Source organism: Lepisma saccharinum, chromosome 2 (assembly GCF_977018435.1).
Source record: "Lepisma saccharinum chromosome 2, izLepSacc3.1, whole genome shotgun sequence".
In the NCBI taxonomy this organism is placed as follows: Eukaryota; Metazoa; Arthropoda; class Insecta; order Zygentoma; family Lepismatidae; genus Lepisma; species Lepisma saccharinum.
The window spans coordinates 40,442,740-40,463,360 of record NC_139230.1 but is presented as its reverse complement, the minus strand read 5'-3'; the positions used below and the strand labels follow the sequence as shown (position 1 = coordinate 40,463,360).

At 39.0% G+C, this 20,621-nt stretch overlaps 1 protein-coding gene across 2 annotated transcripts in view; it reads right to left on the bottom strand.

Annotated features, from left to right (window-relative positions):
• The window catches only part of LOC145984011 (uncharacterized), a 122,197-nt gene that overhangs the window by 70,502 nt on the left and 31,074 nt on the right, over nt 1-20,621 (bottom strand). For both annotated transcript variants that reach the window (XR_014441274.1, XM_083117317.1), the window contains exon 3: nt 16,486-16,611. Coding sequence is in view for 1 of the 2 variants with exons in the window: in XM_083117317.1 (XP_082973443.1) it covers nt 16,486-16,611 (126 nt within the window). In the remaining variant the exon portion in view is untranslated. The remainder of the gene's footprint in view (nt 1-16,485; nt 16,612-20,621) is intronic.

Genomic DNA, 20,621 nt, shown 5'->3' with positions numbered 1-20,621 from the left:
TCATCCAAGCGGTGTCCAGTTCTCGCCATGCACCAAAACAATCTGCCGGTTTTCATTGGTGTGTAGCAATGTGAGGACATGTGTGGGGGAAAGCAGCGTGCCTTGATCGGCTGCTGCGCGCCACGTCAGTACAGCTCGACCACAAGGAAAAAAAGCCTTCCGTCAAAAGCGTTCGCGCATCTTCCCTGCCATTATCGGTGCTCGGGGCAGTGTTGCCAGGGCAGACTTGAAACAATTGGGAGATTGTTCCTTGGGAAACCAGAAGATATGCTACAAAATCCGATGATCTAATAGCAGCAGATGAACAATGTTCTTGGGGGGTGGGGGCAGTGGCATAGGCATGCACACTGGGGGGCAAGGGAACGTCAACAGATTTTTTCTGGCGAGGGGGAAACAATGTACTTTTATCAGGCAGGTAAACAAGGCATATTACCCCGTAATAATGTTGCCCTCTCAGAAAACATCACTTGAGTTTGAAATTATCACGTTCCTACATCCCTTTTATAATAATGGATGTTAATTACTGTAACTGAAATCAACTCATACGTGTGAAATAATAGGTACTTTTATGTGAACATTCGTTTTCCACAATCTCTCAAGTCAAATGCCAACAATAACAAATTAATTTGCCTTCTGATGGTGTTCGGTGTACAGCTATCATTAGGGGTGGGCACACGTCCTGCACCATAATGAGAAAATGCATTACATACGTGAAATATATTTGGTGAGAGACAGCATGTCTTCCTCAATAATTCAAGATAGCAACTCTCATGCTATGGTGCCACCTATCCTTCCCATCTGCTAGAAATACACACACACATGTATAAAATAATTTGCCCACGCTACGAAGTCAAGTGTTTTTACCTAGTAAGGCAAGGACGTTTCACTGGGTGTAATTTCATCCATTTCATCAGTTTTTCATTCATGCATATTGTTGTACTTACCCGTAGAGGTACAAAAGCGAGGTAAAATAACTAAAATAGAAATAGATTTTCGGGTGGGATAAAATACAACCATCTAAAAATAGTAATGTAGTAATAGTAATAAAATAATAATGATGTCCTAGCACAATAGAGTATCATTTGGCATAATTTCACAGTTCAAACAGCACTTTCATGGCTGAGTGGAGTTCCACTCTACCTCTCCCCCTCCATGTTCAAATAAGATGTGCAGGAAACTTGTTTTTGAGCAGGCCATTGGAGGTTCCATAGCAATAGTTTATTAAGGAATTCTCCCGAGAAATCAATAGGTCTGGCAACACTGATGTGAACCATGCTGAAGGCTCCTTCCCCCTGTCCTTTCCCCCACCCGCCAGCGCTATGAGGTTCTGCGCAGGTTTCTTTCCTTGTGGTTCCACTATAGTCATGCAGCCGTTGTCATGGAAACATTTTTTTTAAAAAGTGGTGATTCGTGCATTGCAACTCAGCGTCAACACTTCAACATGGATCGAAGAGGACATGTTATATCCCGAAAACAATTTTGTTATGGGTGAAAAACTTCAGAAAAACAGGATCAGCTCTAAAACGGAAGTCAACAGGTCATCCAAGGTCAGCCAGGACACCAGAAACCATTGTGCGCGTACGACAAGCTGTGGAGACTAGTCCAAACCGGTCAGCTCGTAAACACGCTTCTGCTATGCATATCTCTGATCGCAGCATACGGCGAAAACTGCATTATAATTTACACTGTCACCCATACAAAATCACTGTGGTTCAACAATTAAAGCCTCAAGATTGAGGCAAATTGCGTAACATTTTCACAGCAAATTGTTGTTGTGCTGACTGATGACATGGTTCTCATGATGAGCGACTAAGCTTATTTTAATTTTTCGGGTTTTGTGGTGACAGTGTGGTGTGGGGTTTTAAAGAATTGTGTAATTGGGCCATACTTTTGAGGGGAATGCAGGGGAAACAGTTACGGTGACTGCAGAGCATTACCTGTCAATGATGGAAAATTTCCTGTTACCCGAACTTAGAAGATGCCTACATCCCACCCACATGTGGTTCCAGCAACTGCCCACACAGCAAGGATTGTGATGATTTTTTTAAGGGGAAGGTTCCCTTGTCACCTCATTTCTTGTAATGGTCACATTGCTTTGCCAGCCCCTTCCACACATCTCAGTGTCTGATTATTTTCTTGTGGGGATACCTGAAATCTAGTGTGTACATCAAAAAAGCATGCACATTGAACAAACTTAAAGGGGCAATATGCCAGGAAATCACTACCATGCCAAATCAAATGTTGGGTCATGTTTTTGACAGCTTCGGCGGGAGACTTGAAGAGTGCATGGCAAGAAATGGACACCACTTGGATGACATCTTCAAAGCCATTGTTATAAAGATTTATTTTTTTACTGCCTTTTAAATGGCACATGTACCCCCCATCTGTTGAATACATAACCATGTACAATGTTGTGTAATACGTTAGTTATTTTACTTACAAACCATCACATCTTTTTGCTGCACCCTCAGGCCCGGATTTCCCAATAGACCTCATAGGCTCAGGCCTAGAGCGGAACTTTGGTAGGGGCGGCACAGCATGATTGTTTTAAATTTATAAGGAATACCTAATTCTCGGATTGCCTCTTTTTTTCTCCGGACACAAGAATGGAATGACTTAATGTGGTTGTATTGTAAATATAAGTTAACGAAGAATATTTCTTAAGAGAGATAGGCTAGCAGGGCTTGGAACTAGTTTACTAATTTGTTGTTTTAATTACAGACGTTGTTGTTTCGAATGTACAGTATTGTGCTGAGCCGGGTCGGCGATTGCAGCAAGAACGTGGAGTTGCCACTTTTGAAAGAACACCGGCTTGGCTGCATCCCAGGAATGCCCTTCCTTGTTACTACCGGCATTCACTGCATATCAAAAGCATGTGATTCACATACAATTGTTGAGAATTAAACTGTCGCGCAAGCATTATTAAAGGGATTAGCATTTGTACTATTCCACTGTTAGTTGCTAGAGAATATTATTCAAGAAGTAGGTGGTGTGTCGCATCTCGCTAGAGAATATTATTCAAGTAGTAGGTGGTGTGTCGCATCTCGAACATGTCAGTGTCCGACGTGCATTTGTTGGGGTAAGTTTAAAACATCATTATGCTCATTATGAGTGATCAAAGAGTAAGACTCAGTGGGTCACAATACAAAAAGAGAAAAGCTGAGAAAGATGAAAAGCAGAAAGCATTTCTGAAGAAGGTTCCGAAAATCAGTTCATTTTTATACAGAAATGTAATCAGCAAAAAGTGAGGAAAGTGCCATTAATGAGCCCGGTGTATGTTCTGTCCTATCACATAAATGAGGTAAAAATAAGTTCTCTGAAAAACAAGGTAAATGTTGAAATGTAATTTATATAATTTATGTCATATCTCTTTGTTACATTTTTGTATGTAACTATCATTTAATTAATACATCATGCCGTTAATAGTAAAAATAGTAATACAGAAATTAAAGATTTTTCTTTCATTCTTGATAAATGGTATGGGGGCGGCAAAGAGGTAAATCCGGTCCTGCACACCCTGTATATATTTCTTGCTTTTTATGTGCATAGTTTGTGTCTACGGTGGCCACTGTATGCCCATGGAAAATTAAAGTACTGTAAGTATTAGGACAGTAGAAAACTTCTTACATCACGTGTCAGCAACATATTTGTCAAAAACACTAAAAAGTACACAAACAGCATGATAAACACTTACGGGGTTCTTCAGAGATTTCGATTCCATCTCTGAATAATCATCAGGGCTGGTCGAGGGGCAACGAAAGGGACAAAAGTGAGGGACCTCTAAGTGTTTTTTATCGTGCTGTTTGTGTACTTTTTAGTGTTTTTAACAAATACTATAAGTATATTCAAGTCAAACTTTCAAAAAATGTACGGTTACAAGCAGATGTTTTCTCCATTTCAACCTTACTTATACCTCTTGCCACCCACCCACACACACACACACACATACATACATACAAGGTAACCAATAAAGTTCTAGCCATTTTTGATAGTCAGAAACAAAAAGGTATACAGCAAATGTCACATACAGTTAGTCCTCAAAGTAATTCCCATTGGCATCCAGCAACTTTTGCCAATGTGCCTCCAGCTGAGCAATGCCCAGAGAGTAAAATTGAGCACAAGGAAGTCCTTGAGTGATTGCCCCAAGTCTGCCTCATTTGCGAAGAATGTGATAATCTGTTGGCGGAACGTCCAGGGAGTATGGTGGATGAGTATGGTGGATGGCACAGTGTCTCCCAGCCAAGTTGTTGAATGATATCCCTGGCCACCTGCACCACATGCAGCCTGGCATTGTCATGAAGTAGTACACCCTTGCAATTAACGAATGCTGGCTTCTTCTGCTTCAGTGCCTGTTGCACACATTCCAATTGCTGTGAGTAGAGGCAAGACTATTAGAAGGAAGGCTGGGGCCATACCTGATCACGTGGTCCTTGACGTCAGGCGTGACGTCACAGGCGGACAGATCGCTCCGCGCCACGGTTTCGCAGCGGAATCAATGCAGAAATTATGAACAAAAAAGAGCAGTCATTTTGCCCAGAAGCTAGCTGGGACTGAATATACAGGTTCGCTTAGGATCCAAGATAATGTATGTCTTCAGAATTGGATTATACAGCTATTAACATATGTATTGAATCGGTAGTTTTTAGGTCGTCACATTTCTCTCTGAAACCTAAAGTTTCATGTAAAATTGAAGTTAATATGCCTGGTCATGCGTTTTGTTAAATAAAGGCAGAAAGCCAAAATTATGGATAAGTTGAATATGTAAAAGAAAACAACCTCATCTATTGCTCTCTTTTAGGAGTGAGAGAGGAGCTGTTTTCACTTAACTTCTTCAAATTTGGTAACTTTGCTTCGACTATTGATATTTATTTCATCATTAATTTTCCTTATTCAGATTACAGTTGCGAGTCTTATGAATCTTTGAACTACACAGGGAGAAATGTTCAGTGGGATGTCGAACAGGGGTGCCCACAGGCGGGTATGTGAAAGCTGGTTGCGTCCACTTAACTTGGGGGTGGGGGGGGGGGCGATTGTGATGAAAATTTGACTGAATAAATAATAGAACAATGGAGGACGGAAGTTGAACTACGTTGTCATTTAAGCATCACTCATATATAAATAGCAAGTTGTGTATTTCCAAGGGAATTATAACAGTTACTGTGTATTATTAGTGTTGTTAACGAGACTAGACAGGAGAAGAGATGGAATTTTCACGCGACGAGACATACCAGTGTCGCCTCTCGGCAACACGGTATATCTATTTGAGGTGCACAATATCCAGCTATTACATATTAAACCTTAAATTTTTATCATGAATTCTAATGTGGAATTACCCTTGGTTGGGGAAGTTTCCAACTCTATAGTAAGGAAATTGAGCACTAGGATGGGAGATAGCCAAGTCTTGAGTATTAATTACTGTTGCCCTTAGACTGTTGTGGGAATTTTGGTGTGGCGATTGAGAATTAAATTATTTGGAGGAGGTCGAGATTTAACTCTTCAATACCAACAGTGAACCTAAAATTGACATAGGAATTTAGGTGGGGCAGGATATTAAATTGGGGGTATATGCTTGCAGTTTTTATCTTACTATACTCGTGAGAGCCTTTATTATAAATTACAATATTATTATAAATTACAATATTATTTTTTATTCTAATAATTTTAACCCAATTGAAGTGTATGGTAGCCTGATGTTGTGTAATGAGACTACTGGTATCGCAATCCACTAACAAGTCTCGTTTGATGCGATGTGTTCAGTTATATATTGTCACCCGCTGTTTTTATTTTTTCATCGGAGATTACGACACGTCGCAACACCTCACTGAAGGCATTGTAAACTGCAGCACCCTACAACCCACCAGAGTGCGAAATCATTGAAAACTGGTGAGGGGGAGAAACTTCTTAACCTAAAACCACCCTCCCCACAAACATATGTGTGAATTATACGATGTACACATTTTTCAATGTTATTAAAAGTAAAAATAAATTACTCAATTAAAATAATTATTGTGATTATTAATTAGAAATTAATTTGTTACTTTCATACATATCAGATAGTGTAAAGCAGCTAATTCCTTTACTAACCGGTTAAAGATGTTAATAAATTATGGCAGTTGAAGTGGTTTTATTATGTGTAAGTTTTTGTTTAGTTTGTGCACTATGTTAATATAAATCAATTAGATTTCATAGTTATTATTGTTTTGCATTCTTATTTTACTTTTATTGTGTGTATTGATGTAGATTTGTTAGTGATCTCTTGAGAGAGAAAGCATTCAACACTCACAGCCGCACTAATTTGTGTGTTTTTGATATTATTCTTAGTAAAGTATATTTGAAATTAAAAGTGATTGCTTATCTTTTCTTTGTTATAACAAAAACTGACCCCCCCGGGAAATTTGGGGGGGGGATTTTTGAGGCCAAGATTATTGGTGGGGGGAAAACCCCCTCGTCCACTCCAGGATTTCGCACCCTGAACCCAACAATCCAGACATACAAGGAAAAAGTAGCGAAAAGAACAAAACAGATCAGCCTTTCCACGTTTCTTTCCGTATGGGGTAAAGACTCAGCTGGGTTTTGTCTGCCCATGACATCACACCCGCGGCAGTCGCGAAAAGAGGTGTGTCTGACCCCAGCCTTTCCTTCTAGTAGTCTTGAGTAGAGGTCCCCAGTGATGGTTTGACCCATTGGTGGTAGCTCGAAGCGCACCACTTTGCGACTAAGAGCATGATTGTGGGTGTGTCTTTACAGTGTGAGGCACAAGGTCCTGTGTTGACAACCAATATCTGGCATGCTTGGGAGTGTCATACAGGACCCATTTTTTGTCACTGGTGAGCACTCGATCAAATATGGGTGTGTTGTGGTGTCGAGATGGGGTCGAGAAAGCAATGAGAAACAGGCTGTCACTTGTCCTTGCTTCTTGGCTTCCAACAGTGTATGGGGTACCCACTTGTTTAACTTTAACATCTTCCCTATGCCCAATACAGGCACGTTGTGCACTCACAGAAGTCATGATGACAGTCTGTCATCAGAAACCTGGAAGTGGTTGGCAAGCTCACCAGACATTAGGCTCCTCTATGTCTGCCTTCAGGGCCTTGTCATCCAGGACCTGTGGCTGGCCACTGTGGGGTTATCACAAAGGGACAGGTCTCCCAACCTGAATTTCTTGAACCAATACCTGGCGGTGTGTTCATTCACAGCATTATCCCCGAAGGCTTGCCTTATTCGGCGACTTGATTCAGCTGTGAACAAGCCCACCTTAAGGTCAAAAAGGAGATAACCACGAACCAGCTGCTTGGTATGTGGCACATGTATTTCTGTATCAGTGATCACTTCTTCCCATGCAAGAACTTTTTTGATTACCTTGTATATTAACAATATAATTAAAGGGCCTGTGTGATTCCAGCGTATCCAAAAATAATACTTCAATTCAATTAAAAGGTATATACCTATACAAGTCTTTCACAGTCGAATTGTCTGGAGCATCAGCCAATTTGCTGGCCAGGTGGGATAGCATCTGCTGGCATTTAGATCCACAGCTGTACACTGACCTTGGCACTGGATGTGTCAGTGCTTCAGTATCCAGATAGTTGGTGTCAAGTTTACATGTGTTTGGGAAGTGTATTTACAAGTGTTTTTGTTTGTTTTATTTTAATTTATGTATTAAATATTGGTGCTTCTCTGCAGTCTAATAATGCCATGCTATCCGTACAATTTAAAACAACAAATTTTTATGTACAACTCTTCAGTCATTACAAATTTTTGAAGGAAGGAAGTTTTAAGGCGTTTCACAGCAGAATTCCAAGATGTTCTTGTTCCACACAGAGACAGTGTTCGAAAACTTCAACAAATTTAGGAAAACAGGGTTTGTTCTTGATAAGAAGTGAAGGGTGAAATGACATGTGTTTACCAAGGAGAAAGTAGATGACAGAGCACGTTTGGAACATAATCCTAAGAAATCCTCCCACGCCTCGCACAAGAAACACATTTCTAAGTCATCTCCGTGGCGAGCTACCAAGCTTTTAAACCTGAAGCCATACATTAGAAGAATTGAAAGAAAATATCAAGGTAGAAATTGAAGCAATTTCAGAAGAGAAACTGATACGCGTTAGTGAAAGTTTGCTAAAAAGTCACTGTAAATGTGTGGATGCAAGAGAACATTTCCAATGCCTCTTGTAACAACGTGCATGTTTATTCTAATTGTAACTGTCCATGTAATTGTACGATCTTATTTCATTGCATAGCTAGCATTTGCAGTTATGCAGATGTTACATCAAGTTTGCCTGGCAAATGAGCTCTTGCTGCCAGGTGCGCTTGCTGCCACTCTGCAGACGATTTGACTGTGAAAGGCACTGTATATACACATACATACATACATACACACACACACACACACACAAAGTATTTAATTTTAGTGTGGGGAGTTTACATTTGCCATTTCACATACTCACTCAAAATGCATGTACAAACATGTCACAAATGTTACGGGATATACTAATCTACGAAAAATTGTTAATTGTATAAAAATTTCCAACTCAAATTTACCTAATCAATTTCAAGATCTTGCAATAATCTTTCGTCTGTCCAATAGACTGTTCTGGAAATGGCACTAACAAAGTAAACGGATTGAGATAATTGTTTTATTTTCCATGCAGCTTTCTTTTCCTTTCCTTCCTCGATAAAAATAAAAGCTAAACTGTGAAAACTTTCCTCAGGAAATTTATAAATTCAATAAATTCAATGGGATTTGGATTAATTTTTCATTTCTACAGAGAAAAAATTATGTAGGATTCAAGAATAATTCCCAGACTTCAAGTAATTCCCAGTGAGTAGCCACCCTGGTCTATTACTTCCTTTTTGACACTTATTTAGTTATGAAATTCTGAAGTGATACACAATACTGGTTGCAGATGGTGGCCATTACCACACTGCACAAGGGTTAACTCCACTTTTACTCGCCGATCTCAAAGGGTAAACTTGACCTGTTTACCTGTAGAACAGATATTGGCTCCGTGGTCACATTCTACACCCTCGATTTCGCGCACATTTCAAATCTTTTTGTCAAAATTATTAGTTTTTTTATAACAAAGGATGTTTCGAAATAGCACTGAAGGTAATTTATTAGATCTACATGCTACGAAACGTATGTTTTTTTAATATTAAAATTCCTTATGTATGTAACGTCAATATGGTTTTTGAGGGCATTCATCATGGATTCGTCACAGACGAACGTCTGCACATTTTCTTTTTCTTCTTATGATTGACTTGTGCAATGGGATATATATGTAGGGGGGAGTGTATGGAAGAGGGTGGTTAGAGAAATTTTTCTCATTTGTTACGAAATGTTGAAGAACAGCATTTGCTAACCTATATGTATACAACCACGTGGCAAATATTTGCAGTTGATCCTGACATTTGTTTCTGTCAGAGCGAAAAGAAAAATTGTATGATACAGGTAGACTGCGGCATGCTGCGGACGAGTCGTTCAAGGTATTCCACATTGATGCGGTGCCATTCCTCCTGCAGGCAGGCGATAAGATCAGCCACTGTCGTGGGTCCCCTCTGTTGCACACATCGCTTAAGAACACGCCACACATTCTCAATGGCGAGAGGTAGGGACTTGATGGTGGCCATGGCAGAGTTCGCACGTGATGGCGAGTCAACCATTCTCTTGTCAGCCACGCTGTATAACGCCTGGCATTCTCGTGTTGAAAGATGAGACGCCGCCTGTGGAACAGGTGCCTTCGCACTGTGGGAAGATGCCGCTCCAGTATGCATGTATAGGCGTGTGCATTCACAATGCCCTCACAGATGTGTAGTGGGCCAACCCCAGATGCCGTCATGCATCCCCATACCATCACTGACGCAGGTTTCTGTACCCGACGTGCATAACATTTTGCTTCATTCTGTTCCTCCTTCCGACAAATGACTGTTTTCTGTATTTTCCCGTACACAACATTGAAAATGGATTCGTCCGTCCACAAAACCCTGCTCCACTGCCGAAATGTTCATCCCCGGTACATTCGTGCCCACCGTAGTTGATTGCCTTTGTTCAACATGGAAAGGAAGGGTTTACGTTTCGCCTTGTACACTCGGTAACCGCATCGCTGTAACGGCGAATGGTTCTGGTTGACACTTCAATGTGAAAGCGTTCTCGAGTCCACAGTCGTAATTCAGCCACAGAAACATGATTGTTGGTCTGGATATAGGGCCTAAATATCTGTAGGTCATGCACGCTCAGCAGGCGTTTTCGACCGGGGGCCTTACCTGGCTCTGTAGTGCCCATATTTTGGTGGTGTTTGATGATGCAGTGGATGGTTGACTTGGGTAAGTTCAGTTGGCACCCTATTTCCCGTTCACTGAGTCCATCCCGTTGCAACTCCACCACTCTTCTCCTCACGGTGTTGTCAATAGGTTTGCCCCTGGCCATGGTGATGATGCACTGCGGTTCCTCGGTGCACAGCACGCGCTTATATACGGTGGACTCCCTTATCATGTCCGTGACGTAATGCTTCCGTCGAATGAACCACTATCTGGAATTTTCCGTATGGGTCTGGTGCCTGGTCGAAGTTCAATGTCACGCGTATAGTTCCCAGTTTTCGTTCTTTACGTGACCTTGGGTGCAACATGTTGGGATCACGATTCTTGCCTGCTCACATGCCTCCTCTTACACACATGCGTCACTTCTGCGGGTCACCCATTCCACCACCTATGCCTCTGTGCATTTAATCACGTATTCCTTTCTGGTCGAACTTCATTGTCACCAAGGTTGTAAATGCCAGTGGCAACCAAGAAGCTCTTAAATGGGGTTGCATGCATGTGGGATAGAAAATGCCATATTCAACAGCTCGTAGGATCGAATTTATTGGCCTTCATGTCCTCTGCACACTGTGAAAGTTGTCTGTCGTACGGTTACATCACTGTGTATTTATATTTATGTTCAAGACAATTACAAGTAAAAAAGAAGAAAAGTTGCAGTTAACCAAATTCAGATTGACAGAATTTTGTAAATAATAATGTACTTAATTTCTTGAGTGTTTTGGACAAATAACAATACATGTTAAAAGTACTTCAGGCAATTTTTTGCCTCAAAAATCTAACAAAGATTCTGCTGTGAAGTGGATTCTCCTACTCACATAATATTAATTAACCCTAAGCCATTGAGTGGCAGAATGGACATCAGTTGCAGAAAACCCATGATGTTGGAGAAAGAAAACAACAGTTTTTTATCTTTCAGCTCAGTGGTGGCAAAAAGGGATCACAGACCTTGAGGTGCTGGGGTAGAGCTAAATGCCCCTTATATGGTTGGTTTTATATTGCAGTCATTGAGGAACCTTTCTTTCATAATATAAAGAGTATAGAAAATTCCCCTCTATTCTAATTTTGTGAAAGATTAGTGACACTGTAATAGAAAGAACCATTCAATATTTTAATAAATTATGTTCTGCACAATTAGATAAACTATTACGATAAGTAATGCTGCTTGGGTGGCTTATAATTTGTGTTCTAATACAGAATTAAAAGACAGTGATGAGTCAAACTTGTATGTTTGTATCATTGAGAAGATCTAGGTTACTTCACACTGAACCAAAAAGTGACATGTAGGAGCAGTCACTTGTTACTTTGGTGCAAAAATGCCCTTACTTTTTATCAATGTATAGGGGCATGCATATTTCATTTTTGACGAAAACACGAAATGTGAAATGTGAAATAACACATTCTAGTGTTTATTTTTAATGTTTCTGAAAGGTGTGAGGTGCATTTTGCTACCCTGTTTCATCACGAAATGAACTGTAAAATGCGAAATACTCTCTTATACATGAAATTTAGAGTTTATTTACAGACATGACACTTTCTGAAGTTTGACTTATTCTGCAAGTTATGCAATTCACGGAAAATTGATTAATTCTTCTATAAATATTTGAGAAGCAAGAATGGACCCCCTGTACAGGAATAAACATAATACTCTGGTACTGGCAACTACATAAATGTGCTATTAGAAGGGTTATGTTTATTATTGTAATAAGTGGCTTTCAAATCAAATTTTGGATTATGTTCACAATTTTAAAACCAAAATGTCATTTTATATACTGCTTTTGATCAGTTTCACAGCTATAACACCAAAATTTTATTTTATTTACCACTTTTCAACCCGAAATTGACTGTTTTTGTACCGAAATTTTGCGTTTTTATTTACATAAAATGTGTGCCTGTATCAACGTATTAACTTATAACCAGAAAACTGATTTATATGTAAATATAATCGCAAAGATGAGGATGACTGATGATATAACAAAACTCATGAAGGAACAATCACAAAGAACACCCATGCCCAGGCTGGGATTCGAACCCGGGGCCTATGACGTCGAAGTGCACTGTGCTAACCACTCTGCCACAGACCGTAAAAAGGGGTTATTAGAAGGCTTCTAAGAGATTCTTACGCTGTGGACAATACTGTACCTACACATATCATAGAAGTTGCGAGAAGAAATCAATTTTCGATATGGGGTCACATTATGGAAATGTTTACTTGATCTTTGTTTTCCTTATTAAGAACTGAATCCAATAGGGGGTTTTGATGGAGACACTAGATATTTTTGTTAGAGATATTCATGACTGCCCAAACACTGCAAGAGCCATGTACTCTTTAGATGATACATACATAAACAAACAAACATACAGTGCCAAAACGTGGCAGTGTGACAGACGTAAGGCTTTTACCACCAAGTGGAAAAGGAAGGAGAGGTTTCTAATGGCAACCATCGACGCAGCACAGTTTGCAAGTAAAATATTTGGGGTCCTAAGTGTATATATATATATATACCGTATATATATATATATATAATGGATAAAAGCAAGGAGGGCCAAAAGGGCTAAGTAAAAATCAAATAAGGTAAAAGGAAACACTCACCGGACAGTAGGAAAATTCAAAATTTTCGCTAATTTATAGCATCATCGGTGTGAGAAGAAACAGAAGACGGCGGTTCCGTCTTCTGTTTCTTCTCACACCGATGATGCTATAAATTAGCGAAAATTTTGAATTTTCCAACTGTCCGGTGAGTGTTTCCTTTTACCTTATTTGATTTATATATATATATATATATAAATAATCGAGAAGAGACATATATACGCATTGATGGTGTCAGAAGGCTGGACAGACGTTTTAACCCAATACGAAAAGGAGAGAGAAGGAAATGGGGGAAGAGGAGCTCGCAGCATTACGTACAAAGCAAATATGGCCGTAATAGTTTAGAAGGTCGATATACTTTCTTTTTTTCAGTTAAAAGAACGTAGTGTATTTACAGCTTTGCTAAGAAATGCTCTTGGTTATCACAGGCATTCTGGTAACATATATTGAGAATAGCAAGAAATTATTGCGGTTGCACACACTGCTTTTGAAGGGCGGAGAACTGATTATGAGGGTTGTCACTGCCTCCACGGTCAACTCCAATACTTTCTCCCCAGAGCTTAAGTTGTGGCGCGAGACCTATACACAGACATTCCAGCCTGAATAAAAAGAATACCTCAACACTAGAGAAATGGTTCTCAACCTTCGTGAAACCATGTCAATTTTTTTTAAGTCAATGCCCTTGGCCCAAGAATTTTCCTCTTAAATACCTTTACAGTATTTAAGATTTTATGCATGAATTATCATGTACCCTTGAAATTAAATATTGATAAATAAATTCTGGCATAATCATAAAGAGTAATAATAGTTTGATTACGTGTGTAGAATTGTTGACAAATATAAAAATATGGATGACGAAGTGGTAATGTAGTCTACTTGTAATTAAGTGATCCCTAGCATATTGGTTACGTGCGTGTTACTCACTAACTATAAACAGAAATACATTAGAGTATTGAAATTGGTCTACTTACTTACGTATGTATTCTTATGTGAACGACGTTTCAGAAGCTTTACTGCTTCCTTCTTCAGGTTGTCGTATTTCGGTTCGGAATATCAAGCCACGTCAGAGAAGTGTCATGTAAGGATACTGGGTGCAACGTTTGGGTTAAAAACACTTCATAGTGCTCGACATATACAGAATTAAAACTACCTTTGTTAAAAACCCTTAAAACTCTCGATGACTGCGGGATGGAATATATTGGACAAAACGGCCGGAACATGCATATTAGATGGGGGGAACACGATAAGAATATCAAAGAAAGGTATCCGAAAACGGGGCTTGCGTAGCATATAATAAACAGTGGGCATAGAATAATAAAGAGAGATGTTATCAAAAGAAGTAACAGTAAATTGGATAGGAACGTATACGAAACGGCACTTATTTGCGCAGGATACAGAAATAAACTGAACCGGGACGACGGCAATTTAGATGATGTATAGATTAGCTTTTTTAAAAAGTGGGATAATATGAATAATAAAAGTGCCCCGATAGGCTTCCATGTCACCTCGGAGGTAAAGAAAGCAGCTGAAGTGGAACGCGAATTCTCCTTGGATTGGTGACGAGAGTAAAAGAAACAGGGAGGGGAGGGATCTCTCGTGGGAGGGGAAGTACCCCAGAACTCCGCAGTGCGGCACCAGCTGCTCTCACGCTTCACCTTGGCAGGAAACTAGGACTTTCAACGGCCACTCCAGTTCACCATAGTGGTGGTTTTAACATGTTTCATCAAGAGTTTTAAGGGTTTTTAACAAAGGTAGTTTTAATTCTGTATATGTCGAGCACTATGAAGTGTTTTTAACCCAAACCTTGCACCCAGTATCCTTACATGACACTTCTCTGACGTGACTTGATATTCCGAGCCGAAATACGACAACCTGAAGGAGGAAGCAGTAAAGCTTCCAAAACGTCGTTCACATAAGAATACAAGTAGACCAATTTCAATACTCTAACGTATTTTTGTTTTAAGTGATCCCAGGTTCAATACCGGTGGAGGCACATAGTGGCACGCGTCCCACTTTAAACTGTAGGTCGAGTCCTGATAACTATATTTGTACATAAAATGGACTTAAAAAACTAAAACTCACAACTCAAATATGATATTGGGATTATGATAGTTGTCAACCACTTTCAGCAGAACCTTTCGCAGCTCAGTATAGTTGATATGAGGGCACGGTACCGGGTCACGGCCCGCCAGTTGAGAAACAATGCACTAGAGTACTTTACCATGTTGACTGATCTATTTTGGGACTAAAGTGTCTACATATGCTGGCTTTTTCAAATAAAAACAGTCACGTCATAAATGGTGAAAACATTGCTGCCTCTACAGGATGTTGAAGGCAAATTACAGCCGATAACTATAAAAAAACTTAAAGCAAAAAGAACGTGTTTATATCTTAAAACAATGTTAAAACATTATACATATTGATACTTTATTATATCAACAAATTTGAGTTTCAAACACATTGTAAGGCTCTCTTCTAGTCTAAATATAGCTCTGAGTGAACAACAAACTGAGGCGACACGATGCACGGTAATGAGGAAATGAACCAGTCCAAGCAGTTTCTCTTTGGTTTAAAAGGTTGTATTGATTACTGAGGGTTCGCTTCCATGCGAATTCTCCCTAAACCAAATGGAAGATTACGACCTTTTTATACCCTCCAATTGCATTAATTACAAGTTTTCTGTCATCCAAACAATATATATTTTCGCTTTTTCAATTTTACACCTCCCAACTGTTTGCTTTTGCTATTGTAAAACATTTGAAGTTCCTGTTTATTTACAATTGTTGCCAACAATAGAGAATGAAGGCTCAGGCATCGGCTCCTGGTTGTTACAAACATTATTTTCGCAACGATAACTCCAGCAGACATTGCGAATTTGAAATACACTTTCTTTCCTTCTTGCAATATTGAATGCAGCAGTTTCAGTCAATGTCAATCAATTTTAAGAGACAACAGAAGGAAATTCACGTTCAAATATTTACAACATTTTGTTGTTCATTGATTTGGAAACAGAAAATGAAAACACATTTTGTATTGTTTTACAATTAATGTCAATGTAAAAGTACTGTATTTTAAGCTTGTGCAGTGTCTTATTAAAAAGGTAAATTTTTACAATTTTAAGTCCATATTTAACACTATATTTTGGTGACAATAACTAAATATGTATTTACATATTTAGCACATTTATACTCAGTTTCCTGCTTATAACGAAAGTAAATATATTAATGCTCTCAAGATATTTATTATATAATCTAATAGTTGTGTATTATCTAAAGCTTTGCACAGAACTTAAACAAATTCCACACATCATGCAGACTAAATACACTTTGTTAAAGCCACACTGGACCTTTAGCCTGAGCAAGCAGTAATTTTCAAAAATTATCCTCTGAAAAACCACTGATATTTCCAATTCTGGAAAATTGCATCTCTTTACAAGTCCTAGAGCATTCAAGTGACATTCACTGTTTAGGTGATGCTTTTGTGGCAACACAAGCCTGAAAACAACCTTTCTGATGCAGACCAAGGATCCCACGTGGCCTTAGCAACCTGAGTTCTTTTGAGGCAGACAAGAAATAACTTACGTTCATCTGGACTCTGCTGGCACTCCTTTGCAATGTGGCCAACACCATTGCAACGATAGCATCTATCCTGATCTTCCTTGCAATCTCTTGCAAAATGGCCGAAACGATTGCATTTGTAGCACTTTTCTGTAAAAACAAAAATAAACTTAGTTTCCAGTCATGAAGCATGTTACACTAAAATTATAAATTTGGGAGTCAAATCTATAAACTGATAATGGGGCACGAGAAAGGAAATATCTGAAGCATCAAAATCTGTTGTATTATGTATGTTTTTATCTATTAATTGGAACAATGCTACGTGTAATACACCAAGACAAATGGGAATTTAGCCACCAGTAATCTAAGCTTAAACAATTCAAGCAGAAAACAAAAGCTAAATTTTGTGCATCATAAAATGTGAACAAATATGCACTGGTGCAACTCCTGCATAGCTATTTACCTTCAGCTCAAAACAGATTTCATTTTTTTGTTCCATGGCTTAAAATTATGAGAGTCTTTGAGGATTTTTCTTTCTTTCTTTAGAGTTACTCACATAACCATTTTAGGTTTCTCACATAACCTGAGTAGGAATGTTTCCGCATCATGGACCACTACAAAGACAATGTACAGTCAGTGGCAAAGATAGCAGTAGGCAAATTGTCATAATTTTTCAAATAATTTTTATGTTTTAAAAAAAATGCCCTTGTCCTGAATCAGAAGTAGATGATGCCCTCTGCTTGCTTGCACTTTCTTTCAATTCACGACCTTTGCATTGCAGAAAACAGAATTAATTAACACAGTGATGGACAATTTGCCTTTAGTTATTGTTTGTACCAAGATTTGTATGAGCCGATCAGTTTTCCAATTCTTTCTTTTCACATTGTAGATCTAATGGGAAAACTGCTGAATATTCAAGTTGTGTTCACAATGAAATACCATATGGTGGTAGGATCTAGTGTAAAGACAGGTTTAACAGAATAGAGCAGCAGAAGACAAAAATTTGGGAAAATTAATTTGAAGTACAAGCTCTTACTATATGAAGTTTGCTTTTCAAAGGAACATGAATTCAGCCAATACACAGCCAGTGCTATTGTGCTGTTGCCATCTAACTACTAGCAGAAGGGAAACCGAATTCACTGCATCCAATATTCAGCTATTTTATATATAATGCATGCACATTATATTTGAGTGAATATTTCTACACAGGATTATAATATGAAATATCATATCCCTGAAGCATATAAGAGAAACTCAAACCTGAAAGAAGTTTGAAGGTATTTATTGTAGAGGAACTGCAAGTTCATCAGTCTAGTTTCGGTTTTCTAGCATGTTTCCCAGGAGAATTGAATAAGGGTTCACAGATTTCTGTGATATATATATTTTACCCTGTTTTATAATACGCGACACCGTATGCACACGTACACCACATGCTTTACCGTAAGTTCTAGACTGAAGAAACACTGTTTCAGCATGCAGTTCTTCAGATGCCAATTCCTAGAAGTAAGAACACACTAAAAAAAAATATTTCTATCTTGTGAAAGAATTATTTTACACTTGGTGCCTGTACTACTGGTGCTAGGTTGAGAGCGACATTACTATATAACACTCGCGGGACAAACACAATTGCACAAAATCGAACAAAGGGGATGTATTGCACAGCATGCTATGATGACAGGGGTCCAGGGTTCGAATTCCAGCCTGGGTATTGGTGTTTGTAAGTGTCCCTTCATTATTTTCATCATATCATCACTTATACTCATCTTCACGATTAGCCAAAAGTGGCAGAAAGTAAAATAAATCAAAACAATCAATAAGGGCTGTATTGAATCCTCTTACAACTGTTCTCCGTGGTGTATGAGTAAAATACACCACCCTTGCTACGAAAATGCTGAACTCAAACTGACTGACTCAAGCTTGCAACGTTCATGAACGACCACGACAATGAAGGGTCACTGTATATTCAGCCGAATTTAACACCCATAGCTTTCCCAAGACAACTCACACCCATAGCATTCCCAAGACACAACTAAGCGGCGTGAACACAGTGGAAATGGAAAATAAAAGAACCAGACTGAAGAAAAATGAAAGGGTTATTGTGATTGAGTTGTTTCTTCAAGAAACTATAACTCTTGTTGTAGGCATCGGAAATTCATGGGACTTGGACAGTCAGGTTCAAAATGTCTTGCCCCATCTTATGATGAACCTTAAAGTGAAGAGTTTTATGAAAACTTCTTGAACGCAAGAAAAATACAGAACACTGCATTTAACTTGTACGCTGCAGTTTCCTAACTGCACAACGTTGAACTCCTGCCACTGGCTGGTCACCAAGGACATGCTCTGAGTGGCCCCACCTGATATCGCTTCTAAAAACATACACCGTATAACTTGAAAACTGCCAAAGCCTAGGAAACAAACAGTTAACTCCTTTAATATGCTGTTGCCCTTATTTCCTACTAAAATAAATGTACATTCCCCCAGGGTTCTTACTATTAATAAGTACGTGGAGTGGAACCCATGGGACCCCAAGCTGGTTAATGGCTCCAAAGGTGGAAGAAGATGGATGGTCATCTCAACAGCGATGGAGATGGAAAACTCAGGAGTAACACCTCTACTAAAAAACAACTTGGAACATCTGGCTCTGAATGGTAGCACCTCATAAGGGCCCCTAGCCAGGGTAATGGTGAAGACCCCCAACGGCAGATGCAGTGGAGAAGGAGTCCTTCGGTACGGCACAGATGGCAGAAGGGGCACTACATTCCCAAGAACTTAAAATTGGGAAAACCACTGTCTAGTGGCAAGGAGGGATCTTCAGAAGACTAAGGGACTTACTGAAAATCAGCCATGGCCTGGAGGCTGAAAGGACTAAACAACCAAAAGGGCTAATCACCTGCAGAGGGGTAGAAGATGATTCAAAGAAGAAATGAATGCCTCTGAAACCCTGGACAGATCTCACAAAGACGACAATGCAAGAATAAGGAAACGAATTGGAACCTGGAATATTTAAACAATAAATGGTAAAGAAGTAGAAATAGTCAAGGAAATGGGAAAAGATACAAAATAAAAATAATTGGAATAAGCGAAGTAAAGAAGAAGGAAATGGGGGAAAATGCTTGAAGGGAGAAATGTATTGAGACATTCAGGAGTACCAGTCAGAAACAGAAAAGGAAGGAGTAGGAATTATAGTAACAGAAGAAATAGAAGAGTAATTAGTTGGGATCCAGTAAACTCAGGAATAATAACTTTAGACAGACTTAGAAGAAAAGGTTAACCGAAGATGCTAATGTGCGAGAGAAGGAAGAATACTACACAGAAATAGGAACACAAGTGGAAAAAGCAGAAAGAGGAGGAAGAAAGTTATAATTATGGGTGACAACGGAAGAGTGGGAAAAGACCACTAGAGTGGATTCGGAGCATTAGGAAAATATGGAGAAGAAAAAACTAAAAATAAAAATTGACAGAAAATCATATTTTTGCAGAGAACTCAATGCTCACAAAAAATTCTTTCTACAAACATAAACCAATATATCAAATAGCATTTGAAGGCAATGGAAGAAATTCCAAAAGCATCATAGATTATATAATATACCCACAACAAATAAGACAACATATCCGAGACACAAAAGTTGAAGGAGCAGAATTTGGCACAGGCCACAGGCTGCTGGTAGCAGAAACACAGTTCAACACAGGGGGGGAGGAGGAAAATAAAAAGACCTATAACAAAATAAACACAGAAGAGTTGAATAAAATAGAAAAAACAAGAATATCAGAATAAAGATTGAGAATGACTGAACCAAGAATCATTTGAAGATGAAGATATACAGTAGAGGAAATGTCGCAAAAAATCAAAAGATACAATACTCAAGTCAGCAGTAGAGGTATGTGGGAAGAAAAGAGTAAAGATGGAAAGGAACCAGATGATTGAATAAAGAAGTGAAAAGGGCAGTACTGGAGAAGAAAAAGCATGGAAGAAATATATCAGTACAAGATGAAATGAAGACCAATTAGATTGTCTTGGAAAAGAAACAGCTAAAAGAATAGTGAGGGAAGCAAAGAGGAAAACATGGGAAGAATTTGGAGGAATGGAAGCACAATACAAAGAGAATAAGAAAGGATTTTGGTGCATAATACAAGGGTGTTATACACTATGTGGAAGAAAG